Source organism: Mangifera indica, chromosome 20 (assembly GCF_011075055.1).
Source record: "Mangifera indica cultivar Alphonso chromosome 20, CATAS_Mindica_2.1, whole genome shotgun sequence".
Classification (NCBI taxonomy): domain Eukaryota; kingdom Viridiplantae; phylum Streptophyta; class Magnoliopsida; order Sapindales; family Anacardiaceae; genus Mangifera; species Mangifera indica.
The window spans coordinates 8,787,626-8,804,712 of NC_058156.1; the positions used below are offsets into that span (position 1 = coordinate 8,787,626).

At 30.1% G+C, this 17,087-nt stretch overlaps 1 protein-coding gene and 1 pseudogene across 1 annotated transcript; one reads left to right on the forward strand and one right to left on the reverse strand.

The window, feature by feature from the left end:
• Positions 1-9,059: 9,059 nt before the first annotated feature.
• Positions 9,060-11,392, forward strand: LOC123204015 (annotated as a pseudogene).
• Positions 11,393-15,047: 3,655 nt separating this feature from the next.
• Positions 15,048-16,268, reverse strand: LOC123203875 (transcription factor UNE10-like). Its single transcript, XM_044620339.1, has 2 exons — positions 16,205-16,268; positions 15,048-15,583 (listed from the first exon to the last, which is right to left on the reverse strand). Exons 1-2 carry the CDS (start codon positions 16,241-16,243, stop codon positions 15,203-15,205), a joined length of 420 nt encoding a protein of 139 aa, XP_044476274.1. The 5' UTR covers positions 16,244-16,268; the 3' UTR covers positions 15,048-15,202.
• Between the last annotated feature and the right edge of the window lie 819 nt (positions 16,269-17,087).

Below are 17,087 nucleotides of genomic sequence, written 5' to 3' on the forward strand. Positions count from 1 at the left end.
TGATTATATAAAGATATATAATTATTTGTATATAAAATTATATAAAAAAAAATCATATACATATCATTATTCTTATTAATTCTATATGTAATTGACAAAAGTTCATGTGTTCGTATTCATGTAATATATACATGCAAGTATAATTTATGATTTTGTAGGTATATCATTTGGTACAAGCAAGTATAATATAATTTATCCTTTTGCAAGCGTGCGTCATGAACTCAAACCTAGGGTTGGATCAAATCAAGCAAAACTGATCTCAAAAATCGATTCGATTCAAATTTGTTTAATTTGAATTTAAATTAAATTCATATTGAAAGATTCAATTTATTTTTTAAATCAAATCGAACTCAAGTTATAAGATATTCAACTCATTCAGTTTAAATTAATAGTTTGAATTTTTAATTTGATTCGGTTTGAATTAGTAGATCAAATTTATTACTTAGTTTAACTCAAATTTATGATTCGAATTAATAATTTTATCTATTATTTAATTACAATGATATTATTTTATCAGTGTATCATGAATCAGAACCTTGAATTCGAACCATGAATTCAAATAAAACTAAGCCACAAATTTCAACCCATCAATTCAAGCCCAATGAAACTAAATTATTTTTTATTTAAGTGAAACTCAAACCACTCTTAATTTTGACTTGACAAATTTGAGCTAAACTCTAGTTAGATTATATTCTATTCAAACTAAACTTGAGTTAAAAGGTGTTCAAGTTCGATCTGATTTGTATCCACCTTTACTTGAACCGTAAGACACTAGAGTTTGTTTACACTTTTGATACATAATTTAAGTATACAGATAATATATTTTTATATGTATCTAAAATATATATTAAAAAAATATACGTGTATATATATATATATATATATATATATATATAATGAGGTGTACATTATAGTTTCTAACCACTGCAGATATTCAGGTCCCCACTAATAAAGTTTCTTTGCTTGCTCCATCTTGAAGGTAAGAAAACATGAGCAATCATGGAATACTGATCAATCATCTCTATTCAAGCCTCTCAGATTTTCTTGTTATCATTGCACCTTTAACTGTGTCTAGTCAAGTTATTTTGTTAGTCCTTCATTGTCTTGCTTCTTAATTACAACAAAGTCAAGAAAAATAATAATATTTCATTTAACATATGGGCAATGCTTTTTTGTTTGCTAGGAATAAATGTACTATGACTTTGAGTTGAAGGGAACTAACCCTCTTGTGTTGTTCATCTCTTTTATAATATATATATATATATAAGGTCAAGGGACTTTATTTCCACCCAAGGTTTGGTGAAAGGGTAATTAATTAAAATAAGTAAAATTTTAAGTGTTTATACATTTTTAGAGTATCCTAGAAAAATTTTACCAAAATAAGCAAACCATATTTTTTTACCCTTTTTACCCTTATGTTGAAAAACCAAATAAAAATATTTTTTTTGAGAATGTGCATCAGTTTATGGTGGTTACGATGGTGGCTAGAAATTTTATGGTGAAACCCTAAATATGTCGAATTATGTATATGGATGTTTTTGAATATTTCGAATGATATAAAATGATGTAGTTTCGATGTTAATGGATGTCTGAAAGTGTAGCCGTTGAGAGACAAAAGTGCACAAATTTACAGTGTCACGCAAACTGCGCAAATTTACAGTGCTGCGCAAATCGCGCAAACACTGTTCACATTGCGCAAATACTGTTCACATCACGCAAAAGTAGATATCATAGTCTATGAACAGGATTTTGCAAGTGGTTTGCGCAGTTTGAATAGTATTTGCGCGATTTACGCAGTTTGAGCGACACTGTAAATTTGCGCGGCACTGTAAAATTGCGCGCTTTTGTCTCTCAACGACTACACTTCCAGACATCCATTAACATCGAAACTACATCATTTTAAGCGTTCGAAACATTCAAAAACATTCATACACATAATTCGACATATTTAGGGTTTCATTGTAAAATCTCTAGCCATCATCGTAATCATCATAAACCGACGCACATTCTCAGAAAAAATATTTTTACTTGGTTTTTTAACAAAACGGTAAAAAAAATAAGGTTTGCTTATTTTGGTAAAACTTTTCTAGGGTGACCTAAAAACGTATAAACGCTTAAAATTTTGCTTATTTTAATTAATTTCCCTTGGTGAAATCTTAATTTTTATTTGTTAATTTTTAAAAACTCAAATACTTATCATTATGTTAAAATTCATTATTAGGGTTAAGGGTAAAAATATCATTTAGCTAAAAATAGTTTAAAAAATTAAAAATTTATCATATTTTCCCTTTAGTTTCAAAATCTAATAATTTCTCTTTATCCAAAGTGGTGATGGAAAAAAATTTTGAGAAGAAATGGTTACTTTTCAAATGTTAGACATGAGAAAATTATTAGAGTTTTAAATTAAAAGAAGAAATATGATAAATTTCTAATTTTTTAAATATTTTTAGATAAATAATATTTTTACCCTTAATTCTAATAAGGGAAAAGGACTATTTCCCACCCAAATTTTAGCTCAATTTCAAAGTCACACCCACGGGAGATGAAAAATCTAAACTCCCACAAATGACTAAACTGTTATCTAAAATTTCAGTTAGAGACAAGAGTAAAATCGTTATGTTACCTATAAACTTTAAAACTTTAAAATTTTATCATTTCCCTCTCCATGTTTTAAAAATTAACACTTCAACCCATCCTCCAAGTTTGAAAAGTTTAAATTTCACCTATAATGTTTGCTTCCTTATTCGGCCACCACCGACGACTGACGTCGTCCACCAATCTCCCTTCTCTGGCTATAAAAGACAATGAAGGATGAACCTTTGACTCCCAGATTTGGACGATGAAGCATCATCCAGATTTGGAAAAATAGACGAAGGATGACGCTTCGTCGTCCTTCGTCATCTGGATTGTGAGACAAAGAGATATCTTTTCATTGTACCACTGTCGTCGCATCAAGAGAAGAAGGAGGTCGGAGACGATGCCAGAAGATGAAGTTGAAGAGTGGGGTTGAAACTACTATTTTTGAAAGTTATGGGGGCAATTGAGTTTTGAAAAATATGGAAACCCTAGGTTTGAGGGTGAAAATATTACTTTTCAAAGTTTAAAAACTTTAGATAAAGGTGAAATATTAGTTTCTAAAACCTTGGGGGAGCGAAAAGTTATAACTTTTAATATAAACAATAAAATAATTATTTTACCCCTCTCTTTAATAACAAAAATTAACAGAAGTTTAACCATAGGTTAGAGTTTGAGTTTTTCATCTCTTATGGGTGTTGGTTTGAGATTGGGCTAAAGTTGGGTGGGAAATTGCTCTTTTTCCCTTCTAATAATGAGTTTTAATAAAAGGATGTGCATTTAAGGTTCTAAAAATTAGTAGGTGAGAGTTTGAGATTTTAGCAAATCTTGGGTGGGAATGAGGCTTTTGGCCTATACCATACATAATAATTTTTTGGGGTGTAATTCAAGAGTACAAATACACCAAGAAAATTCTTGTTTATTTACCAAACACATTATTAATCAATACGTCTTAATTAGTCTACGTGTCCCTCATAATTACCACAAAAAATCGCTCCAACTTTCAAACTTTACTTCATTATAGATAAGGGAAACTTGCAATGTATCTCACCCATCACCATCATCCTTAACCACAAGTAGTTAAAAAATAAGGGTGTATTTGACTAGTTTTCTTAAACCATACCAAAGAAAATATAGTTTGATTAAGTTTAAATTACAATTTAAGTCTATTAAAAATTATTTACTTTTAAATATATTATATTTAATAAATCATAATTGAATGATAATTTTTTAGAATATAAAATAAATATAAAAAAAATATATATATATATATATAATAAATATATAAAAAATGATAAAATAAATATGAAAACAAGTAATACATTTAATTTCTTATTTAAAAAACTTGTCAAATATGGTTTTATATATATGTATATATGAAAAATATAATTTATGGTTTGATTCATTTTGGAAATAATCTAAACTGTAAACTATTTTTTAAAATTTTATCAACATAAATCAAATTGTTTTATAAACCAAACCAAACCATAATGTGTTAGCAGCTCAATTAGTTTTTTATGATTTGAATTGAATTATGTATATCACTAATAACATAGTTTTGAAAACTAGATCGGACCGATTGATTGAACTGGAACCTACTAACCAAAATGGGTTCAATTTGCCTGAAAACCAGTTTTAAAGTTAAACCGTTTTGAACTGGATTGAACCATTGAAATCCCCTGGTTAGACCTGATCAACATAAAAAATAATTTTTTTTGTAAACAAATCATTATTAATTGAACCCAAAACCTCATTTATCAATTTTGAAGATGTATAACATCAAAATAAGGTTGTTTTAATACTAAAATATTTTTAGATAACATATTTAAAGGTAAATTATACAAAATTATTTAACTATTATTTTTAAACAATTAACTGGTCTGATCGCCGGTTGGACAAGACTGTTTGTTCTACCGGGCAATATTCAATCTGATTCTGAAAACATTTTCTAACAAAAAAAAATTACTAAACAAGATGTGATTCTCTCTCTCTCTCATTATACTCATATTTGTAGGTTGATGTACATGTTCTAGCTAATTATAATTTAATTAATATCTTAATATCTAAAACAATAATTAGAGATGTGTTTAATTATACAAGTTAGGTGCATGCTTTAGAGAGCATGTATTTTAGGTGTATATATCTTTCTCTAGTTTTTCTAGTCTCATCATTAAATACATGCCCCTAATTACTTTAATTGGCAACCTTCATTATGATTTGTGTTAGTCATTTTAACCTCTACGTAATTAACAACCCTAATTACTTTAAGTAGCTTTGTGCATGATTTAACAAGTTGTAAAAGTCTTAATTGATAATTGATCTTGGTTGGTGGCACCCCCTACATGAATAAAAATTAAAAGAAAAAAAATTTGACCAAATCTATACGTGCATGATAAGGGTATTAATCATTTATATGCACGCATCTTTATCATTAAGATTTATAATTATAATAAAATTATATGTATAAATAATAAATAAAAATTGATCACAGAAGTTAATTTGAGTGATAACGTGAAAGAGTCCCCTTATGAAAGACCAAAGTTTGAATAACATGAGATCTTTTCCTCATATGAAAAAATCTTAGACTAACTAGTTAGGGTTTGAATAGCTCGACACAGAATAACAAAACTTTAGTTTATCTGATATAGTGATTGTAGGGTTAATCACTACATCTCAGGCATTTACCTCTATTGGATAGGGCTCTCACCAGTCACCAAAAAAATAATATGTCATTGTTTATACTTAATTTTGTACTTATCATGTGTGTTTATTGTTTGTATATGTAATACTGTTTGGGTAGGGTTTCAATTTTTTTTTTTTCAGTTTATTTTAAAAAAGATGTCAAACTGTATTAAATTAGGCTGTACACACCCCTTCTCATTAAACACATATTTGAATACACACATTAAATTATAAATAAAATAATATTTAATTATATAGTGATATGTTATTATTTATATTTAAATTTAAATTTATTATTTATATTTATAATTTATACATATAATATTACTTTACGTCGGATTTTATGCACATTTTGTCGAGCCCTTGAGGCAAAGTCACTCATAATAGCTGTAATTGTTGAGAAAACAGCACATCATTGAGTGTTCTACAGGGAAGAGATCGAAGAGATGAGTAAAACCATTTTTTCTTAACGCTTAGTTTATCAGATTAGGTAATTAATTAGGTGTCTATGTATCCAACGATAACGTATACTTCAAAATACTATGTATTTTTTTAATTAATTAAAGCATAATCAATCTTTTTAAGTAAAGTGAAAGTACTAATCAATTATACACATATAAAATGTCGGCTTACCTAACACACGTATTGTTAAAAAAAATTTTGATATGGACTAATATTAATTATAATTTTAATTTAACGTAAAACTGACATTTTTTAATATGACTCATTAACCCAATATAATATGACACGAAAATAATCCGATTAGGGTTAAATTTTTTTGATAGAAAATTTATTTCAAGCTAATCCGATATGATTTAAAATTAAATTGAATAGTGTTAAAATTTACACAAAAATAATTTGATATGATCCGAATCAATTCAAATATTTTGGAGAAGTGTTACTTTAATGAAATTTTTTAGAGATAAATTATAAAAATGTTAAAAGACAATATCAACAACAATTAAAATATTTATATATTGTATTATAATTACTTATATTTTTTATTTTAATATTTTATATTATTATTAAGTAGTAAGAATATGATTTAGTTAGTTAGATTATTGATGTGTAGTAAACGCCTTAGTAGGTAACTTTTAGACTATTTGTAAATAAAACAAAATATTATATTGTATTTTTTATTAATAATAGGTTGAGGTAATTTGGTAAAAAAATTAAAACGGTAAAAATATTTTGAAGAGTGAAAATAATAATAATTTCGTGTCAATTTGGATCAGGTTGGATCAATTTGAATATTTAAGAGTTGGTTTAGGGTTAAAAAATTTCGAAACGATTCTAATTTAAATCGGGTTAAAATTGAAATTATCTAACACAAAACTTAAATTGGCACGACACGAATTGTCAGACGAAACTAAGTAATTATATATAATTTAATGACAATTTATAAATTGATTTAAGTGATTGATAAAAAAATGCATAATATAATTAAAAGTTACGATCAGGATATACAATATTAATGTAAGTCTTAAGATTTATTAGACGTATGATGGGGGTTAAATAACCTACTATATACCCCTCTACAAAACTCATACAATATAGTTTTATCATTTAAGAAAGTTTCAAGAACAATATACCCATCGCTTTAATGTAGGTTATTTTGATCTTTTACCGATATAATTATTTGTAAAGAGTTTTTATTTATTTATTTATTTTTTGAACTTTCCAATTGATTATCTACTTTTTTCTAAATAATAACAATGATGGGTGTAGACACGATAATGGGTCGAGTTAGCTTTGGTGCGGTTGACCATGCTTATAAGCTGTGTTGGGCCTAGGCCAGTACAGTAACAAGTCTTTCATGTTAGGCTTACTTGCATAAAAGTGAAGGCCCATGACACAAGTTTATCTAAACTCTAAACCCTAAAACCCTTACTTGGTTGACTTGATATTTTTTAATAATAAAATATAATTGTTAATATTTACTAATTTATATTTTTTTTCAAATTAATATAACTAAGAATTGTAAATGGTAGGTTGATTATTCAAATCACATTTTGTATATATTTTCAAATAATGTAAAATCATTTTCTGTATTACTTATTGTTGTATCTTAATTAAAGAAAACTCTTCATTTTATTTGTGATGTCGTGTTGGGACTTGCTTTTTCTAACTACTTTTTCTTGGCTTACTTGATGCTTGAGTTGAGACAAATATTATTCATACGCTCTGTCAAAAAGAAGAATAAAGTAACTTGTGTGCGTGGTTGTTAGATAATGCCACTTCTCGCATTTTTGCTTTATCTACTACTTCCACCATTTCTTTAATATCTAATAACCTAGTTTTTATTTTGTTTTTTCAATTTTGTTAATTATTATTTTTCTTTAAAATACTTTGGTAATGAAAAAATTGAAATACATTTTAAATGAAAAAAGTGTTCAAACGATTAAAACGACTTCATTTTTATAGACTTAATTGACTAGGAAGGGGTGCGACGTAAATGCTATAAGAGAGACATTGTAGAAATAAATAAGAACTCTTATTTGTTTCTATAAAGTCTCTTGAACAAAGTTTACACTGAACTCATTTTTTGTCATTTAAGCCTACAAAAGTGAAATTGTTTCAATCGCTTGCACATCGTTTTCCCTTAAAATATATTAAGTTTTTTTATTATCAAAATATTTTAAAGAAAAATAGTAATTAGCAAAATTAAAAAAAATAAAATAGAAACTAAGTTGTTAGATATTAAGGAAATGATAAAATGGTAGGTGAAGCAAAAAAACGAGCGATATTATCTGAAGGCCATGCATACAAGTTTCTCGGTCTTCTTGTTGGCGGAGTGTATAAATAATAGTTTTCTCGGATTTCAAGTGTTAGGTAAACTAAGAAGACATAGTTAAAGAAAACAAGTTTCAACGCAACATTACTGATAAAATGAATAATTTTTTTTTAATTAAAATACGACAATAAATAATAGAAAATTATTTTACATCATTTGAAAATATATATAAGATGTGATTTAGAGTATTGATCTACCATTTATAATCTTCCATTATATTAATTTGGAAGAAAATATAGATTAGTAAAGTTTAACAATTATATTTTTTTTAAAATTATTTTATTAATAAAAACTGAATAGAAAAAAATTATTAAAAAATATAAAACTTTTAAATAAACAAAAACTAAGTCGCTAGATAGGAACTAAATTTGATATAAATTTAAGAGAAATTGAGATTTAAATAAGCTAAGAAGAAAATGTAGCTAGAGAATAAGAAATTAGGTTTTGGATGTGGTTTAAAGAGTGGAGGAAAGGGCTTTATATAGAAAAAAATTTTAAAAATAGTTTTCATCTGTTGCAAAAGTTGTTTTTCACCCATAGAACCAAATATTTTTAAATTTGCCCACATAGTTGCAGGTCGTGTCGGATTGACCTAACCTACGGGCTTGAAGTCAAGGCTCATTACACGACCTGAACAACCCATGTTTCTCATGCGCAAGCTAGGAAGAGGGGGCATGGGCCTGGTCTCGGGCAGGCCCGACCCTTTTGCCACCTCTAGGTGGTTATCATAGAGCATAAGTGAAAGAAATAAAATGTTAATTCATTTAAATAAGTAACTAGAATGAAAGTTATTCATAGAATTTCTGGGTGCTATAAGAAGAAAATTTATTTTAAAATTTTAAAATTTTAAGATGGGCCATCTTCAAGAATGGGAAATAAGAGATTTTCTTTCATTGATTTGTTACAATGATTGGCCCAAAACTTTTAAAACTTTGGGCCGAGAGTAGCCCCAAAGCCCATTATACCTTGAAATCGTATAAAAAAATTAGAAAGGCTTTCGTTGGGAGCAGTTTTGAAACCGACCGGGACTGGGCATTTGGGTGGATACGGGGCGTCTCTGTGTGGCATATCGGTGGCAGCAGGCACAAAGACACCCACACTCTCGCTCTTTAATGTCTAGAAATTTTGCCTACCCGCATACACAAACACAGCCATCTTCATGCCTATTCTCTTCTTATAAGTAAGACTCTTCATTTCTCGAATTTTAATTAGTTTTTCTCTGCTTTTGTTTTTGTGCTTTCTAATGTATATGATGCTTACTGATTTGCATTTTTTTCCATTTACGGTAATTTGTAGTTTTAATGGATTACAATAACTCCTTTTTCGCGCATTTGCCTTCTAGGAATAATAGAAAAGCTGAAATATTACTGCTGGTGAGTTGGGATATATATATATTTTTTTCAGTTTACTTTTCTTTCACTTATTGATGATATAGATATTTTCATGTGATATAAATTTTTTGTGGGGTTTTAGGGAAGTGACTTGAAATTCATGTATCAAATTTATGAAAATGGGAAAATGGAAGTTTTCTCTGTTTTTTGCTTTCAATTGTATGTGATGCTTACTAATTTACATGTTGTCCATGGAGGGGTAATTTATAGTTCTTACGGATTATAATAACACCTTTTTTGGCATTTGTCTTTTAAGAATAATAGAAAAGCTGAAATATTGCTGCTGGTGAATTTGTTTGTTTTTTTTTTATTTTTAAATATTTTAGTTTTCCTTTACTTATTGATGATATAGATGTTTTCATATGAGATGAATTCTTTGTGGGGTTTTAGGGAAGTGACTTGAAATTCATGTATTGAATTTATGGAAATGGGAAAATGGAAGTTTTGAAGAGGAAGCATTTTTGTAGCAGCAACTCTTGATAATGTTATGTATCTCAAAATTTTGTCATATGCTATTCTTATAAAGATACATACACATGGATTATGTAAACTTAAAAATGTTTACTCTGGATTTATATCAGTACTCTATTGTTTATCATGCCAAGTTAGAATTGTTACTGATTTATGTAAAATATTTTCAGGCTTGATTCATATGGATGCTTTTGAATGTTATGGTCAAGAATCAAAATCTTTAAATATCGATACCGCATAGCATTCTTAAGCAAATATGCTTTTTGAGAGTGTTAGAAGTTTGCCATGTGGAGCTTTGCTTTGAAGGCTCCCTGGTGGAGCCATCAAATGGAAGAAGGACTATTGAAGCCAAGTCAAGTTTCTTCAGAATTGTCAGATGATGAAGTTCCTGTAAACAATGGTGGTGGAGAGGGATTGGAATGTCCAATATGTAGGGAATCCTTCAATGTGGTGGAGAATGTGTCTTATGTTTTGTGGTGTGGCCACACCCTCTGCAAGAGTTGTGTTCTAGGGCTGCAGCGTGCTGTTGTTAAATTGCCAACATTATCACTCCAGCTCCCATTTTTTATCTGTTGCCCATGGTGTAATCTGTTATCTTTGCGGTTGGTCTACTAGGGCAATCTCAAGTTTCCGAACAAGAACTTCTTCCTCCTCTGGATGGTGGAAAGTATGAATGGTGACAGGTCAAAAGCATACCATTCTTTTCATGGAGATCATCAACCAGGTTGTTCCTTGATTAGAAATTCAGCTGTGAGGAATCAAGTTAGTCATGTAAGTAATAGACAAGCCACTTATACTCACTCCTCAGAGCGGTCTGAGGTCAACTATTATGAGGGCCGTGACCATATCCTCTATAGCTACTTTAATGCTGAAAGAATTCACTTATACATTTGTAAGTCCTTGGTTTTTATTGCTCAGTTGACTGCTAAGTTCCCATTGATTGTCATACTCATTTTGATCACCTTGTATGCAATACCTCTCAGTGCAGTCATCTTGGCCCTTTACATTCTTATTACTGTTGTGTTTGCCATCCCTTCATTCCCGGTCTTGTACTTTGTCTTCCCTACTTTGGATTGGTTGGTTAGAGAAATCTTCACATGAGTTGCGACTAGTTTGTTTTCTCTTGTTCTTAAACCTTGCAGCATAGCTACGGCATCAAGCAATTTGACGACTTTTCCTGGATTTGAGGTTGAATTGATTGCATGTTCAATGCAAACGTCTTTATTATACACCTTTCTTTATCAGAATTGACTGAAATAATTTCCCGTAGAAGGCTGAGAAAAATGGCTGTGGAGGTTACAATTTCCTGCTAATGGCTGTTGCAATGTTCTGCCAAAATTTTTGGCAGCAACTGAGGTTCTTTGGTTAATTGTGTTTTGTTTGGTTACTGATATTGGTTTTTTATTTTCTTTAAAATGTAGATATGAGCATAGCTTTGTTAAGAAGACAAACCATATAATGAATTTCCTCCTTGTATTCACTCACTGTCTAGTTGAACTTATGTTGATGTATCCTTGTAGTTTTCATATGTACAGAAAGCAATGCATTATCCTGCAGTTCAAAAGCTTTTACGGTTTTGAATGCAATTTGTTAAATGACCATAGATTGAGAGTTGGGAGAACTGACTTTGTGCATGTGTATAATCATCTTTTAAGCATAAAGCCTTTCAAAACGCCACTGATTATAACCTAGCTAAGAGGCTAAAGCCTTGGACATTAATTTATAATGCAATGGCGTCAATGTCTATATCAGTAATAATTCATGCAAAAATTATCTTAAATGAAACTGCTTTTATGGTGAAGCTATGGCACCATTTATTTAACTCCAAATGGTCAGCTCCTGATGTGATGAAGAGAGGTTAGCTCTTGGGATGCTGTTATTGAAATCATAATTTCAGTTGTCAAGACCTAAATGTGGAAGATAAATTTCCTGGTAATGTTTTTTCTTGTGTGTGTTGTTAATATTTTTTATGTTGATAAATAAGATTGGCCTCTCGTTCGTTTGATGGCCTGGATATAATTCTACTGTTAGTTAGGCCAGTGACGGCTGAGGATTCGTGGTTTGCTGAATATCGAATTTGGACTCAGAGGTATGCTCTCTCAATTATAATTAATGTTTTCATGTTTTTCTTGGCAAAACTTCAAATGGGTTTGACTTCTTTTGCTAATGACAATGGCGGGTAGTACAAAGCTCCTGGGACCTATGAGCGTGGTTATGAACAGTGAAATTTTGGAGATACAAAGGATTGCAAACACTGATTTGCAGTTGGGCAGTTTGATATCTGAACCTTTATGTAGAGCCCAAATTGAAGTTGGATCATCGTATCATTTTTTGTTAAGTGGACCTCTAAATTCTAAGCCCTAACAAGAGAATGCTAGAGTTAGAGAGATGGATTTGAATTGAGCAAAACTGAATTGATGCCAAAATTAATTCAATCTCAATTTGAATCTATAATACTTAGTTTGAGTTCAAACTTATTTGAACTTATATACAGTGGCGTTAGAAGGTTGCCAATGGATGAACAATATTGCTGGTAGGATAAATAATGTCATCAATAAGGTGAGCAATATCATTGAAAAGATAAACAAGTCGAATTCAAACTGGTAAACTAAACTGGAGCTTCAACTCGAGTTACTCTTGTTCGAATCTAACTAACTTGACTCAAATCCACCGTTAATAATAACATATTATTACTTGAGTATTCACAAAAGAGTCATTTATTCTTTCCACCCGACCCAAAATACTTTTTCACCTTATGATAACATAAATCACATTTTTTTTTTCATACAAAACTAAACTTTATAAAAAAAAAAAAAATAATGCTATAAAAGTTAAATAGTAATTTCAGTATCCAAAAGTTTTTTAAAAAGTTAAAAAAATAATAACTTTTTAATATAGTCTTAACATTTTAAATATGATAGTTTAAGTCTTTTATAGGTTTGAAAACTTATAATTTAATCCTACAACAATGTTGAAAATCCTAACCAACATGTTTGTCGACAAAAAATTTGCAATTTGATGGTGAAGTGGAAACCTACAATTGAAGTCCACAATTGTGCACAAACAACCCTTTAAAGTGGAATCATTGTCAGAGTCATTGAAAGGGAGCCACGTCGATGAAGTTAAACACATGGTGGAGGAGTTTAGAAAGTTGATGGTGAAAGCTTTAGGGGAGACATTGACAATAGGAGAATGAAGCAAGGTGAGCACTGCGTAATGGAGTTCTTGGAGGCAGCAAGACCCGACGTCCAGGCAAGCAACGATTAGGTGATGGAGAGCATGAACAAAGGGATCGATAGTTATGGAGTGACCACTGACTCTGTGCAATGCACATAGGAGAACAAAGCCAGGTGAGCAAGGGAGTTGGCAACCATGGCCTATTGGAGTAGCGGAGGCCATTGGTTGGGATGAAAAGAAGAGGGTGAAAGTGAAAGGGGAAGGAAAAGAAGAGTGTTATATGCAAATTTGTTACCTAAAAGGAGGCTTTTTTTTTTTTTTTTAAATTTTGTTAATTTGTGTACAACATTTCCTTACATAAATAATGCAAAGGAATAATGTGAATGGGAAGATATATCATGGTCCCCTAATTAATTTTAGCCATAGGGTATGACCACCGCATACAAGTGGTGCAAAATGAGATGCTGGATCTTGGATGTGATGTGAACTAAGAGTCCATCCATATCTTTGTTCCGATATTTATGTTCTCTAATTCCTTCCTTTTACTTCTAGGTCTTCTGCACCAACTAGGTGTTTAATTACATCAATAAAACTATATATACTAACAACAAACATAAACTTTTATACAAACAATGACATATTTACAGACATTGATCTAGTTTTACATGAAGCAACTAGAATGTTATCTTGTTTCTTTTCCACATGAAACTGAAGTGCGCATTGCCTTTGCAGCTGCGTAAAATTTCTCAGAAAGGTATCATGGGAAAGCATCAATGACTGGCTGAGATTAATTTACACAAAACTGCATGGCTATCAGCAAGCCAAGTCCCTTTCAAAATAGTCCCTCTCAAAGCATATGTATTTATAAGAGGAAAACAAAGCACAAGGGCATGTAGGCTGGAATCATAGCATTGTTGATCAACATCTTTTCCAGAATGAATCATGATGTTGATTTTGTCTTCTGTTGTTTTCTAAACTTCCAAATTAATTGTCTATTTATCAAAAGTCAGTCCCCTTGCATTATCAACCAAGAGGCAAAACTCGTCCCATGAAGCTATCCCCATTTTTTCCCTATAAATGTGAACGCCTGTTTTGCAACATGAGAAGTCTTCGTCAATCATCATGATAAGCTAGCTTTCACAAAATTAATAATGTTTTCATGCACGCACTTGGCCTGAATACCCACTTTCCAAATTTCTTTTCCAAGTATATGTATTGTCTCTTAATCACATTACACAAAATGGGTTGGTTAATTTTCATTGTTTTATTTGAGTTTATAGTTTATTTTATACCTGACACCATTGTCTCATTTGTTAAAGCTTAAACTTTTAAATAAAGAGTTGTATAAATCTATATACAAGCTTTGATCTTGATATATTGCTTCAATGCAAAATTTTCCTATTTGACTATCACGTTTGTGAAATTTTAATTTATCTAGTGTAATGATTATGAATCGGTCATTATGCCCTAGGTTTACCTCTCTAATAAATACGAACAGGGTCCTTGGTTAACAAAAATTTTTTTTTCCTATTTGTTTGATGTGATTGGAAGGTAATGAGATTGATGGTGTAAGATTTATTTGCATAAATGGAATAAAATAAACCATGATTATAAAATATTGAATAAAAATAGTTTAGAGTTATAGGAATACCTGGAATGCTATACATACTTAATCCGTAAAACTATCAAGATTACTTGCGTAAATGTGATTAGTCTTTTGCTATTGAAACCTCCATGAATAACAACTTTTAATAGATAAAGTTATGTGCACAAATAATGCATACAACTTTGTGTATAAACAATGATATATCACTATGTAATTGGATAATTTTAAATTAAATAATAAAGTAATATCTAATCACATGATATGTTATTATTTGTGTAAAAAGTTGTTTATATTATTTATGCACATAATTTTATTGAAATAAATATTAACCTAAACCAAAAGCCCATTCTAAACTAACAAATCAATTCTTTCTTGTTAGAAAGAAGGACTAAATGCGAGTCTCTGCCACGACTAGTGAAACTATTACTTACTTGATACACCGGTTATGGTCCGGGCATCATGCCCTAAAATTTACCTGGGTTCCTCAGTTAAAAAAAAAAAGTGGGCCTACGTAAATTTACATGCCTGAGCCAACAAAGCGCAATAGGGATCAGGCAAAGAAGCCGAGGCGTTTGTATTGGTGGGGTCTGAAGAATTTGCTCGAACCGGAGGGCATGCCGGAATCATTGAGGGCATGATGGAGGGAGAGGAAACAAACGGAGTGAATGTCATGGCAGAAAGGTGGTGGAGCATTGGAGGACGAGCTACCAGTCCCATAGCTCCCATGCCTGCAGCAGCCATGCGAGCTAACATGGACATCTGAAGATGCTGCTGCATTCCCAATGGCATCATCATCTGAGGCATGTTGCTCCTCATCATCGTTCGAACTTGTGCTTGCCGGGTTTTTAAGTAGTCTATCACTTCATCTAACATTGAAGCTTCATCAGTCTGCAAAAATGTAGTTTATGCAATCTGTTAAAATCGTCATATGACGCGGAACTGGAAACGGTGAAATTTATTTTCTCCAAAGATATAAGAAATAAAATATAATGAAACTTATAAATATGAAAAATATAGAGTTTTTTTTATAAATACCAAATCTTATAAAAAAAAAACAATAACACATATTTCTTTAAAAAAAAAAACAACTAACTTCTTGACAACAATAATGTGTATACTTAACCAATTTGGTCTATCAATCGATAATCAAATAAATAGTTTATATCAAATCTAATAAAGTTAATTTTTCGAGCACTTGTCGAAAGTTGGAAAAGTTGAAGATGGAAAGAAGGATGAGTTTTAATACACCAAAGAGGAGAGAAACTTTAGATGTTGGAAAAGAGAGAAGATAAATTAAGAGTTAGGGTTGAAAAATGTAAAGAAGTGTGAAACATAACATCTTTCTTTAATCAATTAAAATAAAAGAAAGTTAACCCATTTCAATTTTTTTTTTTATATTTCAAAAAGCCCTTGAAACATTTGTACTAGTTTTAGAAACGAAAACATGTGTTCTTGGTAAACTGCCCAAATAGAAGATGAAAATTTTGAAGTTATTCATAATATTCTCACCTTACTTGCATTAGGGACTAGCCTTTGAAGTGCTTTCATCTTTTGATTGATCCTGTCTCTTCGTCCCTGCATAATGGCATTGAATTGAAATTGAAATTAGAATAGAAGAATGCAAATATATATAATGTTTATGAGAAGAAGGAAAGTGTTAATATAATTTCAAAACAATGTATACACATTTTTTGTACACGGATGATATATTATTATATAATTGAATGATTTTTAATTGAAAATAAAGTAACACTTAATCACATGATAACATATCATCTGTGTATCTATATTATGTACAAAAAGTAATCCATGATTATAAAATACTAAATTAAAATAGTTTAGAGTTATAGGAATACCTGAAATGCTATACATACTGAATCCGCAAAGCTATCAAGATCACCTGCATAAGAGTGATGGTCTTTTGCTATTGAAACCTCCATAAATGATAACTTTTAATAAATAAAGTTATATTGTATTAGATTCAGATAAGAGGTCTAATCAATATATAATAGGTTATTAGATAATGACATATCATCTGTGTATTTATATTATGTATAAAAAGTAATCCATGATTATAAAATACTAAATTAAAATAGTTTGGAGTTATAGGAATACCTAGAATGCTATGCATACTGAATCCGCAAAGCTGTCAAGATCACTTGCATAAGAGTGATGGTCTTTTGCTATTGAAACCTCCATAAATGATAACTTTTAATAAATAAAATTATACTATATTGGATTCGGATAAGGGGTCTAATCAATATATAATAGGTTATTAGATCTCTATTGAAGGTTCAATAAACTTTATAATCCATATTTTAAGTGTATGAGTACTTAATTAAACTTATCTGTAAACTGTCGTTGAATTATTTAACTATCTAGTTCTATTAAA

Bases quoted from the DNA above. Each gene is read 5' to 3' on its own strand.
- LOC123203875 (XM_044620339.1), bottom strand. From the start codon at position 16,243: ATGAAAGCACTTCAAAGGCTAGTCCCTAATGCAAGTAAG. The intron at 15,584-16,204 runs GTGAGAATATTA...ACATTTTTGCAG, and splicing joins TAGTCCCTAATGCAAGTAAG to ACTGATGAAGCTTCAATGTT.